We start from the raw sequence: 21,953 nt of genomic DNA, 5'->3' as shown, positions 1-21,953 counted from the left end.
ATGACCTGGAAATACGCTAGGGAGTTGTTATCTCTTAACCTATCTAATTTCCCAACAATCAAGAAGTAGGCAAATGAACCATTTTCTTACTCATTCTAGAAAAGAGCTCCACTGCCCTTTTAGTTCACATTCCAGAAATGCCTTAATCTTCAGTATGCTAGAAAGTTTGAGACAGGTTTTCATGAATTTAATGTATAAATCCAAGGGAGGGAAAAAATACTATGAGGTTGTAAATTTACAGAGAATCTGAAAATATGGATTCTTTTCCCTTCATATTCGGAATAAACCAATTCTTTTCTATGAGAAAAATGAGAAATCATCTAAATCATGAAGAACCATTATTAAAATGATCATTGATATATAAAGCACATAAGGTAACAGTACATAGTAAATGGTTTTTAAAGTCATTCTTGTCACAGGGGCTAGCAGGGTCATCATTAATCTAGGAGGTGAAGTTCAAATATCCTGTTGATTGTGTGTCTTGCTCAACCAAATTAGATGGGATCATCCATGATCATGTCACATGGATCAATGACAAATATCTTGTGAAAGGTTAATATCATCTTTAAGAATAGATTAATCACTAAAACAAGATTCATACTACAGAATAAAAGAACATCTAGAACCCAGAACTGTATCAGAGTCAGATCACTTAAGTTAATTTTCTAATGAGTCTGGATAACTATAAGGAGTTTTTGGGTTTAGTTTGGGTTTTTAAACATAAATTTAACAAAGAAAGTTACACTGGTCTATGTACAATTCTATGTATACAATTCTATGTATGTACCTCAGTTTGGCTGTGATGTTACACTCTGAGACAAATCATGTTTCTGAAATAATGAGTTTTGGAAAGGTACAGAAACACTCAACTACTTACAGAGGATTATATAAATATGGGATCTGCCTGGAAAGGAAAAATTACTTTGGCATTTGATATAATTCAGCCTGCCTTTTAAAGAAGAAACCAAATATCAGACAGTTTTTCTTGCACTAGTTTTAGGAACAGGAAAAGTTTAGCATTACCTGCCCGATCTTAAAATGCCCTGATATGGTATGTCATAAAAGAATTCTATTAGTGTATGTGGCTATTAACTTTTAGCTTAATTTTTAAAATGTAAATGCTTCAAATAGGGGATTTCTTTAATAACCATTTTAACATCCACAGACTTTCAGTGTAGTATTGTAATGACGCTTGAGTAGCAAGTTTAGCAGGTGAGATTTATGTGTATAAGCATCATAAGTGAAATCAAATAAATAAACTTGTGTCCTGAAGTCCATATGCCAAATCAGAATTTTTATTTGTCTGTTTGGGGAACACACCCAGCATTACTCAAGGGTCTATTCCCAGCTCAGTCCTGGGGTGAGGTGGGGGTATTGCTTCCGGCAGTACTAGAGTGCTAGGGATCAAATCCTGAACTTCTGTATGCAAGGCATGATCTACAGCTCCACGAGCTAACTCTCCAGTCCTCAAAATCATTTTAGATGAGATCAAGAAAGCATAGTTTGATGTTGAGTGTTTTAGGAAACACTGGGTTTAGCATGCTTTTATGTGAGACATTGAAAACCCAAGTTGAGGGCTCCCTTCAGGGCTGTGCCTGGTGACAAAATGCATGTCATGCATGTGTAAACCCCTAGGTTCCATCCCCAGCACCATTCCATACTGTTAAACACAATCCCTGGCACCTCTCTAAGTGCTGAGTGTAATCTCTGACACTGCAATAAATGTGTTGTTAGCTCCTGTAATCCCTGCCATTCCCCATACCACGCTGAAAAACTCTGAATAAGGAAGAAGAATTAATTTTGGAATAAGTATCTAAATGAGTTAGTAAGGGATGAATATGAAAACAATAAAATATTTTGGGGCCAATTGCTGTAATAATATGCAGAAATGGGAAGGTTTGAGAGAGGATTATTGAAAAAAGAAATTTTAAACTATGTCAGTGTATTGACCATGGAATCAAATAATACAGTGACAGTCCTTTGCCCTCACTGGAGTCATTACTTCTTTGACTAGTTTGCTCTGCAAGATCAAGTATAATATCCATTACATTTTTTTTTTCTGTTTGGGTTCTCCCGTTGTTCATCGATTTGCTCCAGTGGGCCCAGTAATGTCTCCATTGTGAGACTTGTTGTTACTGTGTTTGGCATATTGAATACATCACAGGTGACAGTGGGTCATACCCAGCGATGCTTCTGGCTCTGCAATCAGGAATTACTCCTGGAGGTGCTTGGGGAACTATATGGGATGCCAGGGATTGAATCCGGGTTGGCCTCATGCTAGACAAACACCTGCCTGCCGTACTGTCACTCCGGCTCCTCCATTGCACATTGAAGTGTCAAATTCAGAGGGGGAAAAAATCGGTATGTTCCTTGTGTTTTATATGAATCCCATAAGACTTCTCAAAGCACTGTCCTGCAATAGAAAAATTCTGGAGCTTCTATGTTGATTATAGAATTTAAAAAGACATTGTAAATCAAAGAAAAAAAAGCATTGTAAATCCAAAAATTGTTCATATAAGTTATTTTTAGAATCCTTTCCTTTTTTGCATTTAGTATGGGGGGGAATTAAATGAGGTATATTATCATATTTTACTGTCACTAATAGTACAAAATAGAGATCTTCTAAATTCAGGTTTTGTAGCTGGCTCTTTCTGTCCACTCATTTCAGTTATCTATGAACTTTTTAGCTTTCTAAATCTTCCTGATTTGACTGAATGCATGTTTTGTATGCTGGAAGCCTGGACTCGGATCTGGTACCACTTGATCTCCTGAGCATAGATTTTGGGGTGTAACTCAAAAAAGGAAAAAGAAAAAAAACACTTCTAGCTCTACATGTATTTATGTATTTTTTATTTGAAGCAGCATGGTTTACAATATTTTTTTTTTCCCTTTTTGGGTCACACCTGGTGATGCCCAGAGGTTATTCCTGGCTCTGTACTTAGGAATTACTCCTGGCGATGCTCAGGGGACCATATGGGATGCTGGGAATCGAACCCGGATCAGCAGTGTGCAAGACAAAATGCCCTACCCGCTGTGCTATTGCTCCAGCCCCCTACAATATTGTTAATGACAGGGTTTCTTGTATATGTTGTTCCAACATCATACTCACCAACAAGTACATGCTTTATTTTTGGTATATTTTTTGGTTGTGATCACTTCAGAATTAGAAGAATCAAATCCTATGGAGTCACCTTTTCTATTGTTATTTTTTTCATGAACTCTTCAACCTTATGACAACAGTACTATTTAGGCCACTGCGCTACCACTAATACTTGGGATTTGTGTATTAAATCAAAAGCTCTGGTGATGAGAGCAGGTGCTGCTCTTACTTGTTCAGCAGGGAGAAACACTCAGCAGAGACTACAGTGCCTCACTGGGTTTAGTAGTCTTTACAGTTCTTTCAATGTAGTGCTGCATTCCACCCATCCATTAGAAACGTCCCTTATCCCTGCCCATCCATATTGGACTATCTCAATTTATTATCCAGTTCCTAGAAATTGGCTTACTATATAAAATTACCCAAGAAAGGGTATCTTTTATCCACCACTACTATCATCAAGTGTCCTGTTTATCCTTCCTTTCAAAGCATTGTATTTCTAATAGCTTTTCCTTAGAATTAATGTGAATCACCCCTGGGTCCTTTCATAGGTAAATTTCTCTCTCTCTAATAGAGAAGAGGTTAATGAGGTGATTCAAAATGGTATTTTATATTCTGACCTTAGCTCAAGGATGCCATCATTACTTTGCCAGTCTCCCTCCCACAAATGTCTTCTGAAGGACAAGTACAAAAGGGACAACAGCAGATAAGAAAACATATGCAATATTAGTAGAGAGATCTGGGCAGAAATGCATGTATTATTACTAGAAATCCCCCACTCTCTTTCCCTGTTAAGTTAAAGAGAATGATCTGCCCCGCATGTTTGAGAATTGCAGAGTACATATACATCAAGCTCTACAATATGTTCGCAGTATTAAAACCATGGCAGAGCATAGTCTAAATGATTCAATATCAGCATGTAAAACAGTAGCATAAACAAGTTTCTAAATCGTCAATGTATCGATGCCATGTCTTCTTGTAGAAATTCACTAAAGGATATGGTTGCAATGCTGGGGATGTAGTTCAAATTAGAGTATGTACTCTGCATGTATTAAGCCCTGGGTTCAGTCTCTAGCATTTCGCACCCTCCACCATCACCCCCAAATGATGCTGTTGGATTTCATTTTTTTCTCGTTTGCTGGGGTTAAGCTAGAGGGGATAATTCTTGAGACTGAGATAAAATGATTGGCTTAGGTAGTAAGGTCAAGATGGGTGTCTACTCTCTTCTGGCAATTAGTCCAAACCCAAGTATTCTCTGCCCAATTTTACAGATCCTACCTGCTTAATAGATCAGGGATACACCAACCATATTTCAAAACTATTAAAAAATAGTGTTTTTCATAGACTCTGAGTAAATTAGGAGGGATTCTAAACTCATTTTCCTAGCATATTAACTTGTATACAGCTTTGCCAACAGGCTAGAGAATTTTCTGATTATGAATCTGCATTTTTCACTTTTTCCAACCCTAGTTAAGTTTCTGAACTAATACTCTTTGTACTGAAGTAGCTGAGTAATATGATTGTAAAATTGATCATAAATTTAATGTTTTAGCCTAGTTTACAGAATAGACCTCCACTTGGGTTGAATTAATCTCCCCTTTAAAGTGTAAACTTTTTTAAATGGAGCACTAGAGTTGCAGCTCAGTGGTAGAGCACCTACGTTATATGTGTTGGATCCAAAAACACTGCCCCACATCACCAGGTGTCAGTTCTGGCACTCTCATTGTGATCTGGTCACCCAGCAAGGATGTGGTGCCAAAGCTGGACATTGAAGCAATAACAAGAAAGGGAAGGGGAGAAGACAAAGAACACCCGACTACTCATCATCATGGCTGTTCTTTAAGCTCTAGTGGAGAACTTTATAATAAATTTATTTCAAAAAATAAAAATGGGGGGGGCTGTAGTGATAGCACAGCAGGTAGGGCATTTGCCTTTCCTGTGGCCGACCCGGATTCAATTCCTAGCATCCCATATGGTCCTCTGAGCCGCCAGAAGTGATTCCTGAGTGCAGAGCCAGGAGTAACCCCTGTGCATTGCCGGGTGTGACCCAAAAAGCAAAATAAATACATAAATAGAAAATATATATAAAAATGGATGGAGATAGGTACACAATTGAGAGAGCTTATAATAAGTCAAGTATATTAAAAATTTCCAACTCAAGGACTCAAACTTCCTATCATGGTTAAAAAAAACACATGGGGGAAAAAGAACTAAAAAGTCACATACTGTGTAGTAGAGAATGTCCTGAAATTGAATTCTTTGATCTGCGAGTTGCGTCGTAAACATAGCCAAATATTTTTTCTCGGGCAGCCAACATTAGTCACCAGTTTGACTAAGAAGGATCCCCGCTTCCTAGAATACCCACCCACTCCACACCCGCCCACCACCAAATAGAAATTAAAACTTCGGCAGCAATAGAAAACCGGACCCATAAACCCCTAAAATCTTTTTTTCAGATTTAGTTCAGAAATTTTATTTTCAAACTATACTCTGCTAAGTTTTTTTTTGTTTTGTTTTCATTTGCACTAATTAGAAGGTGTTTCAGTTCAGTCTGATGTAAAGGTCTTTGTTTAGACTTATTTATGGCACTTTAAAACCTGATGTATTTTTCAGGAATAATACTCATGCTGGAATATTCCTTCTTGTAGGTGTTCTAGCTCCAACCAGATGCTTAACAATTAGGTATGTCATAGGCTCTTTCTTTCTTTCTTTCTTTCTTTCTTTTTTTGTTTTCCTTTTTTTGGGTCACACCCCTCAGCCATGCACAGGAGGTTACTCCTGTCTCTGCATTCAGGAATCACTTCTGGTGGTGCTCAGGGAACCACATGGGATGCTGGGAATTGAACCCAGGTCAGCCACGTGCAAAGCAAACACCCTACCCACTGTGCTATCTCTCCAGTCCCCAGTCTTAAGCGCTTTCTTGCTTTTATTTTCCTAGGTTTTCTAAAACAGGTTGTGACAAAATTACTCCCTAGTATTCTTACAACTTCAAGGTCTTTCTTACCTGCTTGGTATTATTTTTGTTTTGCTTTTTGGTTTAAATCCAGAAATGCTCTGGGCCTATTCCTGGCTTTGTGCTCAGGGTTCACTCCTAGTGGGACAAAGGGGAATGTATGCTGTGCCGTGATTGAACCTTCATCCACTGCGTTCAAGGCACATACCCTGCCTGCTGTACTAGCTTTCCAACACCATCACCCCCAACTTAATTTTTGTAAGGGGATAAAGGATTGTTGAAGTAGATCATTGAACCTCAAACTGTCAGTATGTTGAAACTATCTGAAAATCTTTAAATTAGATTGATATTCATATCTTTTTTCTCTTTCCTTATAGATACATTGATGCCTACATGTCTTTGTCTTTGATTTTGATTGGAGTAGCAGTTGGGCCACACCCAGAAGCATTCAGGAGCTTGATAGACTAAATGCAGTGCCAGGGGTCTAACCAGGGTTGGCTGCATGCAGGGAAAGCACCTTAACCCCTGTGTTCTCTCTCTAACCCCAATATTTTTATTTAATTGATTCAGGTATGGTATAGACCTTTTCATTTTAAGATCTCTGCATAAGATTTCACAGGTGTTATGAGTTAGATTTTCTAAGCAGACAATGAATATCATGTAAGTTTAGATTTAACTCAAGATTCATTTCAAAACCTCTCTGGTAAGAGTAAATTTTATTTCCAGGGTCCTATCTTCATCAAAACTTGCCTTCTCGGGGCTGGAGCAATAGTACAATGGGGAGGGTGTTTGCCTTGCACGCAGCCAACCCGGGTTAGATTTCCGCATCCCAATGGTTCCCCACGCACCACCAGGAGTAACCCCTGAGCATTGCCGGGTATGACCCAAAAAGAAAAAAAAAAATGAACAACTTACCTTCTGTAGGCTTAGAAGCCAGAGTTGGACATTAGGTAGCTCTAACACTGCTTACTTGCTCATTCCTTCTCCTACACTTTACTAAATACAGTACTACATCCCTCCAAGTTTCTAACTGTCACATCTTTATTTATTTATTGGTTTGAGTAAAAATGTTTAAACACTTGTTCTGGAGAATCAGCATTAGATGCAAGACTACACAGCACAAACTGTCTACAAAGTAGCATGCATGAACCCTAGCTTTGATAATCATAGCTACCATTTGCTGATGATGATCAGACATAGCATTGATAATCAAAGATACCATAGCTCTCTGGATGCTAGATGCTAAAGTCTCTACAGAAATGATTCGTAGTTTCATCAAGTCACATAGCTAGCAAATGGTGAAAAGTGTGTATCAGGGCCCCCAAATCTGAATTTTTAGCCGTTATGTTTTCTCACCTCTACTCAGAATGAATTGTAGGACATTCTGGCCTAATGTGACTCCAAAATTAGGACAAAGTGTTTTTTCACCCTCTACAGGGTTTTTGATGTCCTCCTCCTAAAATGTACATTTTCAAGGCTAAAAGCAATGATGCATGCTCTGTGTAAATGTGTAACTTGTCTATACCTCTTGACTTTGCATGTTTTGTTACTGAAATTCCTAATAGCAGAGTCAGTATTTAATAGACAGTCTTACAAGTACTCCTTTTCCTTGTTCATTAGCGTAAATCTCTTTTTTCCCAGTAAAATAGGCTGCAATGTTGTTACTTTTGGCCTTTGGGGAGGAAAAAAAAGTCATCCTAAAATCTGAAAAATTCGAACAGTTAAGGGAGAAAGACTTTAGAGCAAATCAGAAAAAAGTCTAATCTCACTGCATCATCCCTTATTTTCTGTTGACAGCATCCTTATTCTTAAAAGAGTTGCTCTGAAGATAGTGGTGAAGGCTGTTTGCTGTCCTCTTGGACCCTAAAGTTGGCCTTAGAGGTTAATATTTCACATGTCCTGAATCAGTACTTCAGCTGAGACACGCATCAAGTTCCAAAGGACAAGGAAGCACATTTCTGGCTGGTACAAAGTACTGGACACTCTAGCAGAGATATTCATGTTGCTTTGTTCTTAAACTCTCCTTAATTCCATTCCCTGTGTCTTTTTTATCTAGCTATCTTTGTAAAAGTTGACTGGTATGTTATATTCATTTGGATTATGACTTTGAAAAGTTTATATAATATAGGTTAAGAATTAGTGGATTTTTAAAAAATGGATGAAAGGTGCATTTAAGTATAAAAAAGAAACAAACTTCAATTCTGAGCATAGTAACTTAAGATATTTACTTGCTACTGAGTCCATTTTATTATTCATAAACTAGAAGCCCATTTTGTTTTATAGAGCTGTCAGGATAAATGTTTTGAGTGTTTATCACACATTTGTCCCATTTTCATGGATATTAAAGCCATTTTCTACTGATTGAGAAATGGGGCTACTATTAAGTAATTTCTTGATTCAAGTTATTCTTTTTACTAGCATTTGGAGACTTATCCAGAAAATTCCTATTTACTCTATATAATTAGGCTAAAAAGTAGAATGAAGCAAACCTGTGTTATAATATTTTTTGAACCCTGGAATCAATAAGTCGTATTGTTGCTGATGCCATTACATTTCTACTGACGGAAAGGGGAAGCGAAAATAAGAAAATATCAGTCAAATACGCCCCAATACACATGTGTGCCCACTCTGGGCATTTTAGGGTTCAGATACTAGACCTGTGCTTGTATCACTTTTAGGACTAAATATAATAGAGGAAAGTTTTTTAGTTACCTTCAAAAAAATCATGAAGTATTCTAATATATATTTCTCAGAGCCTTCTCAGAAATCAAAATAGACATTGCCAGCTTTAAAATCTTTCCTACTCCTCCCATTCTTGGGTCAAGGAAAGAGAAAATCCCCACATTCTTACTGAGAGGTTGCTATTAGTCCCAAGTCTAAATTCGATATATTCACTTGGTCGGGAGCTAATTTTGACTCAGCATAATTCCATTTGCCACTTTCTAGAGTCTATTAGGCATAAGGAGTCAAGAAGTGTAATAAGGCTTGCCCTCCCATGACCGTGTTCTTCCTTGAACGCATCTCTCATTTGCTTGTCTTTGTTTCTTTGTTTTCTTGCTTACAAGCTCATGCTCTCTCTTGAATATATATTTCTTTCCTTCTCACCCTCTCACACATTTCTAGGATTGTTCAATAAACTTACCTTACACACACAGAGAGAATAACTTTAGGTCTCTCTCTGTTTCCAGATGTATCCTATTTTTCATTTAAAACTACTCATCATTTTCGTGGGTTCTTCCTGATTACTTTGTGCTTATTAGTCAAAAGGATTCTTGGGACTAAACGCAGTGAATGAGAAGGGTGAGAAGGATATATACGTCAGTTCCCTTTATTTTAAACAACCGCAACAACAAAACTGTTTTATTTACCAAAATTTTAAAACAGAGCTTCTACTTAAAGTGTTGATACATTGGTGTTATAGAAGCTCTGCAACTATAAATTGGATTTATAGTAATGTAAACTATGATACCTCAATTAAAAGTTAATTAATCTAAAATTAGATAAGTGAAAGGGAAAGTGATACCTGTTTGTTAAAAAAATAATATTAATAAAATAGAGCTCATAGATACTTGATTCTGCACAGCCCTGGTTTGATTGAGAAAGTAATCAAAGGAAATCACAAGGCACCATTTGGCTCTCAGATTCCTTTTGCAGGTCCTATTCCTTGCCAAAAATCAATTCTTTGCAAAACCTGATCGAGGTTTTAAGAGCAATGTTGATAGATTGTAACAATGTTAGAAGGATTTGCTTTGAATTTTAATATTGGATTCAAGTTGAGTATTTTTCTATGATGACTTCTAAGTAAGACTTCTTCCATTTTCTACATGTCAAAAGACTTTGAAAAGTCTGTGATGGAAACTGCTCTTTCAATCTTGGGAGAAAGGTCAATGTTTATGAGTGTGTATGTATATTTATATATGTGCGTGTATATGTGTATATACATACACACATGAATTTTTGCTTTGATCAAAATTTTTCAATAAAACATTAGGATTTTTATAACAAATTATTGTGACTCCATCTGCCAACACTCAAACACACTCCTTCAATAGTGTGTCTTCAGTTGTGAGGTATTTTGTGTTGTGTTACTTGTATGAATAATCCACACACATCAACAACCTCTTACTCCAGGTTATTTTTCAACCAGAATTCCAGAGGAGGAGGAGAAATTTTCAGGAAAAGACTTAACTAGTGTTTTTAAAGATAATATGGGTAACTGGAGTGAATAGGAAGTGGAGAAGAGGGGCTAAAAAGCTAAGAAGTCAACAAACAAAATCTCTGGAAAAAAAAAGAAAACAGGAACTGGTGTTAGTATATAAGAGTTAAAGAAAATGATATTGAAGATACAAGGGGCAAAAAGTCTCCCATACAAAGTGAAGAAATCAAAATCTGTCCTCAACGCAGTTGGATCCACTGCAAGATCAATGAGGAAAGCTTCCCGTTTTATTCTAGAACTAGAGGAATTTAATTATTTTTAAAATCCAGATCATTCCAATTTAGTGAATAGAGCTGGAGAATTAGCTCAGTGGCAGAACACTTGCATTGCATGTTAAAGGTCCTGAGTTTGATTCCTCTGCACACACACACACACACACACACACACACACCAATTTAGCCAACACAGTGCAATGGATTGGATCTTCCAAGTTGTGTGGGAGCAAAAACTAGTGACAAAAGGATTCATGAAAATTTACAGGTGTCTAGTTCATGCCCTTAGATACCCCTAAAAGGAGGAAAACCAACTCATTTGGGGTCTGGTCTGAAGTCTCGGGCAGAACAATGACTCTTTCCTAGTTTCTGGCAGATATTGGCAATCTTCCTGGCTTGTAGATGTATCAGTTCGATCTCCACCTATTTTCAAATACTCCACGTGCTTCTATGTTTTAACTGTCTCTCTGATTTTTCTTTATAAAGACATCAGTTAATGGGATTCAGTACTCCCTTTAACTTCTGCATGGTGCCAACTCAAACTCCTAAACTTCATGACAGTTGCTCCAAGTGACTTAGTTTTAAATCACTTTCCAGTGTTCAGAGCTTAGGACGTGGACCTGTTTTTGGAAGTGGAATGGGGCATTTCTGACAGGTGGAGCACTTCTGGAGTTAGACTAGGCTTCTCAGATGTGATTCATCAGTGTAGTATTTGAGGAACTCTAGCATGGGGCCATAACAGTCTAGGTAGAAAGCCTGGTCTACTTTAGTAACTATTTAATTTAAAACCTCTGTATCTTGGCTTTTCCTCTGGAAACTGAAATTATACTGCATCACAATTCTAGGAGGTTTATTTTTTTAGATAATACAGATAAAAGGCCAATAGTGCCAGCTATGTCTTAAATAGGACTTCAAGTCTTTGTTTTGTTGTTTTCAGGCCACAGCTTGGCGGTGCTCAGGGGGCATTTCATTAAGTGGCAGGAAGTGGAGGCCACTCCTGATGTTGCTTAAGGGACTCAGCACACCCAGGATCCAACCTAAGCAATACCTGTGCTCAAACCCTTTGATTTATCTCTCTGTTTCTCAGGCTTTAGTCTTTTATTTGTAAAATATTCACTAGTAAACAAGTCTGTCTCCTTGGCTGCCTGCAGTCAAGTGTCTTTGAGCAAAATTAACTCTTAATCTCCAAAGGAAATAGCTCAGATAACATTAGTCATACATAGATTTACGTATTTGTGTTTGTGTTTTAAGTCTCTAAAGACTGTAAAGCTAGGTAAAGACTCCTGGGGAGAGGGCTTAAGTGCTGACCTCCAGGAAAAACATGCTGACATTTATGAAGCAAGCTAAATGCAATTTAAGCTGACAGGGTAAAAATGTTGAGACTTAATTTTTGTCATTAAAATACTAGCATGGCATTTGTTCCCATGCAGGCTGTACCTGGTCCTTGAATTAAAAATGGTTGCTTTAGGCACAGATTTAGAAGGATTGTGGGAGGAGGAGTGGTTGGTTTCAACAGGATTGTATAGAGATTTCTCCCCAAAAGCCGTTCTTTGCTATTTCCTCTCTGGAGAAGACTGTTCTCTCTTAAGATTTGTCTTTTTCTCCCTACACTTGTATCACTTGTTACTTGTAATCCTGTTGATTGTGGATTTGCTCGAGTGGGCACCAGTAACATCTACATTCATCCCTGACGCATGCTAGTGTAGCCCAATGGCATCTGCTCGCTACAGGAACACGAAGAATCTCAAACTGTTTGTCCAGGGTTTTGACGAAGAAGTCTGACTATCTCGTAGGTGGGCAACCACGTGTCCTTTTGATGTCCTGTGGAATCCAGTCAGTAACAGCTCTAGTCTGGCGGTCGTCTCTAAATCATATTACGTGTCTGGCCCATCTGATTTTTGATGCCTTGGCAAACAAGACAGGTCAGAACTCCAGATTCTTTCTCTCACTTCAGTGAATTATGATACTCCAAGCACAGCTCTTTTGATTTCTCTTTGGGAGACCTGAATAGCGTTCTCGTCCTATTTTCTTAGGGCCCAGGTCTCTGAGGCGTATGTTAGTGCAGAAAGAATGGTAGAGCCGAAAAGATGTGCCCGGAGCTGGAGGTTCTTTGTGATCTTCACAACTTCTTCAACACTCTTGAAGGTGCTTCATGCAGCTCTCTTCTTCTTGCTCAGTTCTGGCGCCAATTCGTTCCTCATGTTGAGTTCTCGACCCAGGTTACACATAACTGCTGTGTTCAGAGATGTTCGTTCCATTGAGAGCAAATGGAACATCAGGGACTAGTTCATTTTTCATGAACATTATCTTGGTGAGATTCAGCAGGAGTCAAAACTTTCCACACTCATGGTTGAAGTTGGCCAACATTTGTGCTGCTTGGCTTATGTTTCGTGTTATTAGAAGGATGTCATCAGCAAAGTGGAAGTGGTGTAGTTGCTGACCATCTATCTTCACTCCCATTCCTTCCCATTCCAGTCGTAGCATGACATTCTCAAGGGTGGCACTGAAGAGTTTCAGTGAAATGGTATCATCCTGCCAAACCCCTCTCTTTACGTCAATGATCACTTCCTTATAGAATGGTGAGAGCTCACCAGAGGATACTGACATACTGAGTTTGAATGCCCTTTTTGGCTAGGGCTTCGATGACCACTTCCGTCTCAACAGAATCAAAGGCCTTCATTATAATTCTGTGGGCGTTAGACAGAGCATCATCTTGAACTCTCATGAAACTTCAATGAGCTAGGTCACTTGGTCACTTCTGCCTTCACATGTCTCTAAATTAATTTCATTAGGAACTACATTGGGCTGGAGTGATAGCACAGCGGGTAGGGCATTTGCCTTGCATGTGGCCGACCCAGGTTCCATTCCTCCACCCCTCTCAGAGAGCCCAGAAAGCTACTGAGAGTATCCTGCCCACACGATAGAGTCTGTCAAGCTCCTTGTGGCTTATTGGATATACAAAAACAGTAACAAGTCTCACAATGGAGATGTTACTGGTGCCCACTCGAACAAATAGATGAACAATGGGAAAACAGTGCTACAGTGCTACAGGGACTACGTAGGTTCACTTTAAAGGGAAGAGAGGAGAGGGTACAAAACTATGAATAATAGTTCTTTGCCTCTGTCTTCAGTCCATGTAGAAAGTTAACTTTTCTCTAGCTGTTTCCAGCTGTATTGAAGTATTGACTCTCAGCAGGTGAAAGAACATTTTTGAAATGAACTGGCAATGACCATGCATTTTGCCTAGCATGATGCAAGGGAAAGTGGGTTTGTGAGTGTACACACCTCAGCTATTTAGAGGATGTTTATACTGCAGTGCCATGTAGGAGCTCAGAAGTCTTTCCCCTCAGTGAATAGCACAATAGATAACACATTCTTCTTTCCTTTCCCGATAGTGTAAGAATGAATGTGAAACTCGTTGTATTTTAAGTATAGGGCTTTTGTAAGATCATATGCAGAATAAATCTGTACAGAATCCTAACAGTTTGGGGAGCTGGAGAGATAGTACAGTGGGAACGTCACTTGCCTTGCATGTGGCTGAACCCAGGTTTGATCCCCTAGTTATGCCATCTGATCCCCAGAACATAGCCAGGAGTGATCCCTGCGTACGGAGTCAAGAGTAAACCCTGTGAGCACTGCAGAGTGTGGCTCCGAAAGAAACACAACAAGAGAATCCTATCAGTTTTAAGAGTGTCTGTGAATATAAATGTGGCACAATTCTTTATGCTTTCCACTTTCTTTATGATTAAAAATCTTCTTTTTTTATTTGAAAGTCTAATGCTCAACTTTGAATACCACCTGCAATCTTCCTGGTCTCAGCATATTTAATTTATTTCTAATTAGCTATGCAACCTTATTTTCCCGTGTATGACACTTTTGAATCCAAATCCTTCATTCTAGATTTTAATGCAAAATTAGCATTACAGATTCCTTGGCTGGAGAATCATTGTTACCGGATATCAGTTGCTGATTGGAAGCTCTGTTAGAGACTCTCTTTCTCTTCTGTAGTTTTGGAGACTACAAAGTAAATAGTCCTACCCACTTCCCTGCTCCTAGAGTTCAGTCTAATTGAGGAGAAAGAACAGAGTGTATCTGGAGAACTGCACCCTAATGGCTAGTTGGGAACTTATTATGCTCTAGAGTCTGGGTTTGCTCTATTATGATCTCATTACGTCTATGAATTCTGCCTACAGGTGTCTGTGGCAGGTTATGTGCATCTGAAACTTCCCCATCTGTGATCGCCTGGTGCCATTAAGTGTCTGTTTGTGCTTGAATTTGGTGCCTGCTTTCTTACCATGTCTAACGAAGTAGAAACAAGTACAACTAATGGTCAGCCTGACCAACAACAGGCTGCAACAAAAGCTCCATCGAAGAAGGAAAAGAAGAAAGGTATGGAACAACCCTCTTCGAGCTAATGTGTGGACTAGTGGAAGTGTCTGCAGGAGAAAGATGAGGTTCGGTTGTAGGAAGAGCTGACTACTGTCATGCTCTGACATCAGCTTAGCCTCAGCTTCTCCTAAACAGTAAAGATAGCTATCTGCTTGATTTTCAAAGTAATTTAATCACAATTTTTGACAGTTCAAAATGTTAAATGTTAAAAACTACATGGTGACTTCTTTTTTCCTTTTAAAAACATGTATTATTCTCTTTATATCCTTTTAGAAATAATGGGTGGAAAATGTCCCACCTCACCTATTTTTTCATTTCAATAATTCACTTTATCTTGCACCTAATGGTCAGAGTATTCCTAAACATGATTTTACTGAATGAAAGTGAGAAACAGCAATATTTTATCAATGACAGCACATTCAGTATTTGTACTACTTCAGTTTGGAGATTCTAGACCTTGACTGCTCACACGGAGATGAATATTTAATTACATTTATAAACTGGATCCTACATGTTTTTTTTTAGGCTCTGAAAAGACAGATGAATATCTTTTGGCCAGATTCAAAGGTGATGGTGTGAAATATAAGGCCAAGCTAATTGGCATTGATGATGTGCCAGATGCAAGAGGTGATAAAATGAGCCAGGATTCCATGATGAAGCTAAAGGTAAAAGGAGAAAGAATGTGTTATCTTTATTTTAAGCAAATGTTTGACAGGGGAATTCTCTTAGGCTTTTGTATTCACCTATGTTTATAATCTTGTGAAAGCCTTTTCTGATCCCATAATTCAAGAGTGCTACACTTAAGAGAAGCCATGGGTTTGAACGACTCAGTAATGGTCCAGACACTTGATGAAATAAGACAGAGCAGGAGTCTTGCCTCAAATTTCAAATCTTGGAAATACTCAAATAAAATCAAGAAGGGTTCTAGCTGGAAACTGATGTTCTGAAGTATTAGCTCCCTTTAAAAAAAAAGAATTTTAAAATTCTACATTTGTCACTGAAGCTAATCAAACAAATGACAAAGCCTATAAAGAACATCTCTCAAGATCTAGTGCATTTGCTTTGTGAATTATTATTATTGTCAGTGAATTATTATGAGGCAAAGGCAACCTACAGGTAATACCCTGACTCAGTCTCTTCTAGCCCATCCTTCTGTCTCATAGGAAAGATGCCTACTCCCAAAGATGTAAAACCAAGCTGAAAACAAAGCTGACTGTCTTTTAACATGATAGTCATTGATGTATTTGTTCTTTTGTTTCTATCCTTTTAACTGGGTTGTTCTTGTTTTCTGGTCCCCATCAGGGAATGGCGGCAGCTGGTCGATCTCAGGGACAACACAAACAAAGGATTTGGGTCAACATTTCTCTTTCAGGAATAAAAATAATTGATGAAAAAACTGGGGTAAGAGTTCACTTTCACTGACACCTTTCTGACCACCCGAGTCTCACCCAAACAGCTGCTACTGAAATTTCATTTTTCCCTTTTTTGTTTACAAAAGTCAGTAGGAAAAAACTAGATTTCTTTTTTGCTTCCCCCAAAGTAGAAGGCAGAGATCAGGGTAGAGGTGAGGAGATATGATATTTTATTTTATGACTGATTTCCTACAGTGGATGTGAACCTAGTATCTTTGAATAAGGTGTGATATAAATATCACTTGAGCATTTTACTTGGGCTCCCAGCCATGCAGAACTAGGATAATTATTATAATTCCTGCTTAGTGTTGCTATCATCTGTCCTTTACATTGGGTCTTATTTTACTGTGCTGATCACAGACAGATTTAGCAACTAACCTATGGGAATATTACCTGTGTCACATCTACCTTTCTTTTCCTCTCCTCACTCGCTACTCCCCAGTCACACCCCATGATTCCTCCGGATATAGACTACTAACTTACAGATGAAACTCACAGTAATCACATCTGTTGTCATCACTTGTGAATGCTCTTGCTTTAAAGCCAATCACACTTCAAGACTTGGGAAACTATTTTTCTTTACTCTACATTAGATCCAACCACTTTCAGTGTTTGTCATTCATTTTTATCATTGTATAGTTGCAACAAGGTTGTATGTGAACACCGTAGTACTATTCATCCTACAATACTATGTACTATAGAAGATAATCAGCTACTACTTGTCCTTTCCTAGAAATGGGATCCTTTTCACTTGGCCATACTGGTCTTAATGTAAAGATGCTTCTTTTCTCTCTCATCTTTCAATTCCTATTTTCCTGAGTTCATCCAAACATGGTAGCAGGTTTCCCATATAAGCATTTGTTCTCCTCAAAATCTCCCAAGATACATGAGATAGACTTTTTAGTTGTCCTGGGCACTTAGAAACAAAACCAAGACACATCCTACCCATTTATAGATATCTTTGAAAAACTAACACTGCCATCTACTCAATAGGATCAATCAATCCCATCAACAGCGATCACATCAAAATAAGTGGGTTCTTATTTTTGGGTTAGCAGCCTCTCCCCTGAGGAAGTTGGGAGAGGAATAGGTATGCGGAAGAAAAAGAAAGGTAGAGATGTGACACAGGTAATATCACCATAGGATAGCTGCTGAATTTGTATATCATTCGCACAGTAAAATGAGATCCAATGTAAAGAACAGATGAAAGTAATACAAGTGTAGGTAAAGGAACCAAGGATGTGGCTGAAGTGTTAATAACACATACCTTGAATATGCAAGACCCTGAGTTCAGTCTCGGGCATGACATACCCTACTCTGTACCTTTCTAAGAGTAATTTTCCCATCAAGTATTTCCAGTTGTGATATATTTTAAAAAGAGAGAGGTGTATAAAAGATAAAGGCAAAGCCACAACTAAGCCAATAATCAACCTACCAAGTCTAATTTCTGGATAATGACATCGGGCCATTTCTATAAGTTTGAGGAATTCTTGATGATAGCATTTGGTAATTTCCAAAACCTTCTGGAGAATAGTTGTTCCCAGTAATATTTAGGAGGGCTGTCTGACTATCATAGCCATTGTCCCTTTATCCTCCTAGCTTAATTATGATGTTCACTCGACTTTATCTTTGAGTTAGAAAAGTTACTTACGAGGGTGAATTTGAGGATTATATGTTCTAGCTTCACTTTAGACATTCTTGGCCTCCTAGTAATAGTCCTTTGTTGCTATGTGGTTGTTCACAGTAGTTTATTACATTCAATATTCCTACACCAACCCCACCACCATTACACCTTCGCACCATCATTATTCAGATTTTCCCACCACTGCCCAAGTCTGGCCCAAACGCAGATACTAAATCATTTATTTTGTATTGCTTATTATGAATCATCCATCAAGTATCAATATTTTTTAAAGTTACATTCTTTTTTTTTGTAGGGGTGACTTAGCTGTGCAAAGGGCTTACTCCTAGCTTAACAGTCAGGAATAATTCATTGCTAGAGATCTCGGGGGTCCATATGGGGTGCCAGGGATTGAATCTGAGTCAACTGTGCAAGTAAAGTGCCCTCCTTGCTGTACTATCGCTCTGACCCTAAAATTACATTCTTCTTACTTTTCTTTCCTATTATTTTTTTTTCCTTTTAAAGTCCCATCTAAGGTGACTAGAGCTGTAGTTTTCAACCAGAGGCCAACAATTCTGTCTTCAACTGTTTTGATCTTAGCCTAAGTGCCTGAGAATCTCATGCTTGCTTGCACTAACCTGCAAGTAAGTTCTAGTTTTTTCAATCAGTTTTCATGCTCTTTTTTAGGTAATCGAGCATGAACATCCTGTAAATAAGATTTCTTTCATTGCCCGTGATGTGACAGACAACCGAGCTTTTGGTTATGTCTGTGGAGGAGAAGGCCAGCATCAGTTTTTTGCCATTAAAACAGGACAACAGGTAAGCTCTAAATCTGGATGCTTACATAAAGTGAGCCTTGTCCTTAGGAAAGTAGAGAAGGTAAAATACATAGCTGCAGACCCTAGTATAGCCAATTGCATGGGAGAAAAGTAAACAGCAATTCAAATGATTACTACCTTCTTTGGTCTACATAATTTTTTACAAATGTCATTAATATCTTTGTAGCATGTAACTCAAGAATGGTTAGAATGGATTTTCTCATGGTCAAAATTGAGTTTATAACAGGAATGAATTATTCCCAGAAAGTGAAGAGACTTAGAAAATGATCATTGTTGCTTCTTATTTTGTCTAAATATTTAGCAACGTTTCTGTCCGGTATGTACCTGGGAATGAGGACAGAAGTTGTGGCAATCCCCCACATACCAAAGGCATTATTTTGGGGAGAGGAGGCACAGCCAGTGGTGCTCACAGCTTACTCCTGACTCTACACTTAGAGATCAATCCTGGCGGTACTCTGGGGACAATAGGCAGTGCCAGGAATTGAAACCAGTTAGGCAGTGCCAGGCAAGCACCTGACCCACTGACTATCTCTCTGACCCAGAGAAGAACTTTTTTTGTATCGATTGTTCTGGAGCCACAACTGGCAATGCTTAGGAGCTACTCTGGCCATATTCTGGAAACTGTGTTGGTGTCATGGATCAAATGAGGGACTCCTCATGCAAAACATGTACTCTTGTCCATTGGTCTATCACTCCTGACAAACCAGAAGATTTATAAGAGAAAGGAAGGAACTTCTGGCAGGGGTTGGGGAGTAGGGGGAGAGAAAATAAAGAAAGTAAGAAAAAAATACTGATAAAGATGCTTTCTCTTTCTTTAGGCTGAACCATTAGTTGTTGATCTTAAAGATCTTTTTCAAGTTATCTATAATGTAAAGAAAAAGGAGGAAGAAAAGAAGAAGGTAAGTTAAGTATTACCCAGTGGAGGCCAATTGAAATTTGAGGTAATATTGAGGACCATGGTTAAACGTTATGTAACTTTACAGGCTATTTGAAGAGTTGACTTCGATGAGGCACTCTAAATGTATTATCTATTCATCCCAGTGGGGCAATAGATGGATGGTATAGCGAGCACTTCTGATTTTCAGTCCCTCACTCTTGTCTTCTCTCCTAATAATCTTTACATTGATTCTAAGAAATTGGATTTAGAAGACTAAGAAAGACCAGTAAATATTCAGACCCAACAGTGACAAAATAAGGGGAGAGTAATGTGGGGAAGAAATGATAAAAGATTCTCTTAAGTTATGCCTGTGAGCCCAAGGATATATTTGTTCTTTGGCTTAACTCTTTCTCTCCAGTGACTTAACATTGAATTTGTGTCTTTCTTTTTAGATGGATGAGGCTAACAAAGCAGTAGAGGTAAACATTCATCTTTATTTCTTGGGAATTGCTCATGTAATGATGTATAAACCATTCTCTTATCTACTCAAGTTTAGTAATATTTCTCCTAGATTATTACTATGTATCTGTGATACTTCTGATCATGAAATATGGACTGTTAAACTTTCAAAACTTAAATTATAACTGCTAATGAGGCTCATAAGTAGGAGACTGAATTCTTTAGGGGAAACACCAATTAAACCCTTAAATACTTACCATCTTTTCAGAATGGGAGCGAGCCCCTACTGACTTTTGATGAACAAGCTAACAAACTGAGACTGGTATGTATATTAGTAATGTTTTATGATTCTTGCATACCTGAATGTGGGTTTTACTTCCTATAGATACTGCTAATGCCAAATCTATATTCAATCGATATTAAAAGTCAATTGGGACAACTAATTTTCTAAACATTAGTGTCAATATATAATATATATAATCTTTGTAGTAGACACATCTAAATCTAATACTAGTACCTTTTTATGGGTGTGGATCAGATGCATTTATTTGGGGACATGACTACACTTCCTGACCTAAATAGCCTATTATTATATTAAAACTGCTTTAATTAAATTAAGGTCCAGCTGTGACAATTATTTTTATGAACCTTAGAAAACCCAACAATATACAAAATAATCTTTTTTAGTAGACATATGAATCTAATTCAAATACTTTTTTAAGGGTGTTGACCAGATGGATTTGTTTGGGGACATGTCTACACCTCCTGACCTAAATAGTCCAACAGTAAGTCTCTGTTTTTAAGTTTGCAATGTAATGAAAATGACATAAGTCAAATTGGCAGTTAATCAGAACTCTTCATCTGTTCATTGAAACTTGCAAAGTGACGGCTGACTTTTTTTTCTGCATAAAGTGTTAAAGACTAGGAGAACAAGTCTGCATATTAAGTCACCATGGGAACACATCAAGCATTAACTAGGCATACTATTATTGCTTAGTGGTTAAATCTGAGCAACAGGTCAGGCAATGTAGTATGTTTTGGTATTGCTTAGGAAGAGAAGGAAGAGCTTAAAGAAAATCTTTGGCATCAGCTTATTTGAAGGAAGTATGTGTGTTGATAACAATTCATGGTAAAACCTTCCAGCCTTTTCTTTCTTTTTTTTTCTTCTTATTCTTTCTTTTGTGATTTAGGAGTATAAGATTGGTGTGAAGTAGGATATAAACAAGGGAATCAATTTATGTTCAACAAAAACCTGCCTTTTTAAAAATTGCATATACTTCATCGGATCTTATAGCTTAATAATTTTTTAATATTGATTGACCTGTCAATTCTGTGAAAATGAAACAATATTTTACTTTAAAATTAGTAACTGATGGTTAGAATAAAATTTTATTTCCTAAGAAGAGGTCCAGAATCCAGGCTTAAGTCTAAACATTCAAACCTTTTATAACAAGCCTCAAGGTGAAATTATTTTATATTGAATGATATAAATTTTTTTGCTTTTTTTGGGTCACACCCGGTGATGCTCAGGGGTTACTCCTGACTTTGCACTCAGGAATCAGTCCTGATGGTGCTTGGGGGACCATATGGGATGCTGGGAATCAAACCCGGGTCAGCCGTGTGCAAGGCAAATGCCCTACTTGTTGTGCTATAATTTATATATTTATAATTATATTATTTATATAATATATAAAATTTATATATTTATAAATTGAATTATTTCAATTTCCATTATAAACCTAACAATGTCTTAAGTAGTTTCTCTTTGCAGGAAACAGAAATGAGTGAGAGGCACAATGTCAGTGACATGATGATAACATTCAAACTACTCACAAAGCTTATTTAAGTTGATGCTGGGGCTATTTATCAAGCCCTGAT

General features: G+C 37.8%; 1 protein-coding gene across 3 annotated transcripts in view; it reads left to right on the top strand.

Moving 5' to 3' along the window:
• DAB2 (DAB adaptor protein 2) overlaps positions 1–21,953 on the top strand; it is a 57,373-nt gene that overhangs the window by 20,062 nt on the left and 15,358 nt on the right. For 2 of the 3 annotated variants that reach the window (XM_056112171.1, XM_056112170.1), the window contains exons 2-9: positions 14,672–14,867; positions 15,393–15,532; positions 16,170–16,268; positions 18,588–18,719; positions 19,558–19,638; positions 20,069–20,095; positions 20,344–20,397; positions 20,798–20,860. In XM_056112171.1, coding sequence (XP_055968146.1) covers positions 14,774–14,867; positions 15,393–15,532; positions 16,170–16,268; positions 18,588–18,719; positions 19,558–19,638; positions 20,069–20,095; positions 20,344–20,397; positions 20,798–20,860 — 690 coding nt within the window. In that variant the 5' untranslated portion in view covers positions 14,672–14,773. The remainder of the gene's footprint in view (positions 1–14,671; positions 14,868–15,392; positions 15,533–16,169; positions 16,269–18,587; positions 18,720–19,557; positions 19,639–20,068; positions 20,096–20,343; positions 20,398–20,797; positions 20,861–21,953) is intronic. The other variant, XM_056112172.1, reaches the window with a different exon arrangement.

The sequence above is a fragment of the Sorex fumeus genome, unplaced genomic scaffold (assembly GCF_029834395.1).
Source record: "Sorex fumeus unplaced genomic scaffold, SorFum_2.1 ptg000015l, whole genome shotgun sequence".
NCBI lineage: Eukaryota > Metazoa > Chordata > Mammalia > Eulipotyphla > Soricidae > Sorex > Sorex fumeus.
Note: the sequence above shows the minus strand (reverse complement) of the source record. Positions and strands in the feature narration are given on the sequence as shown.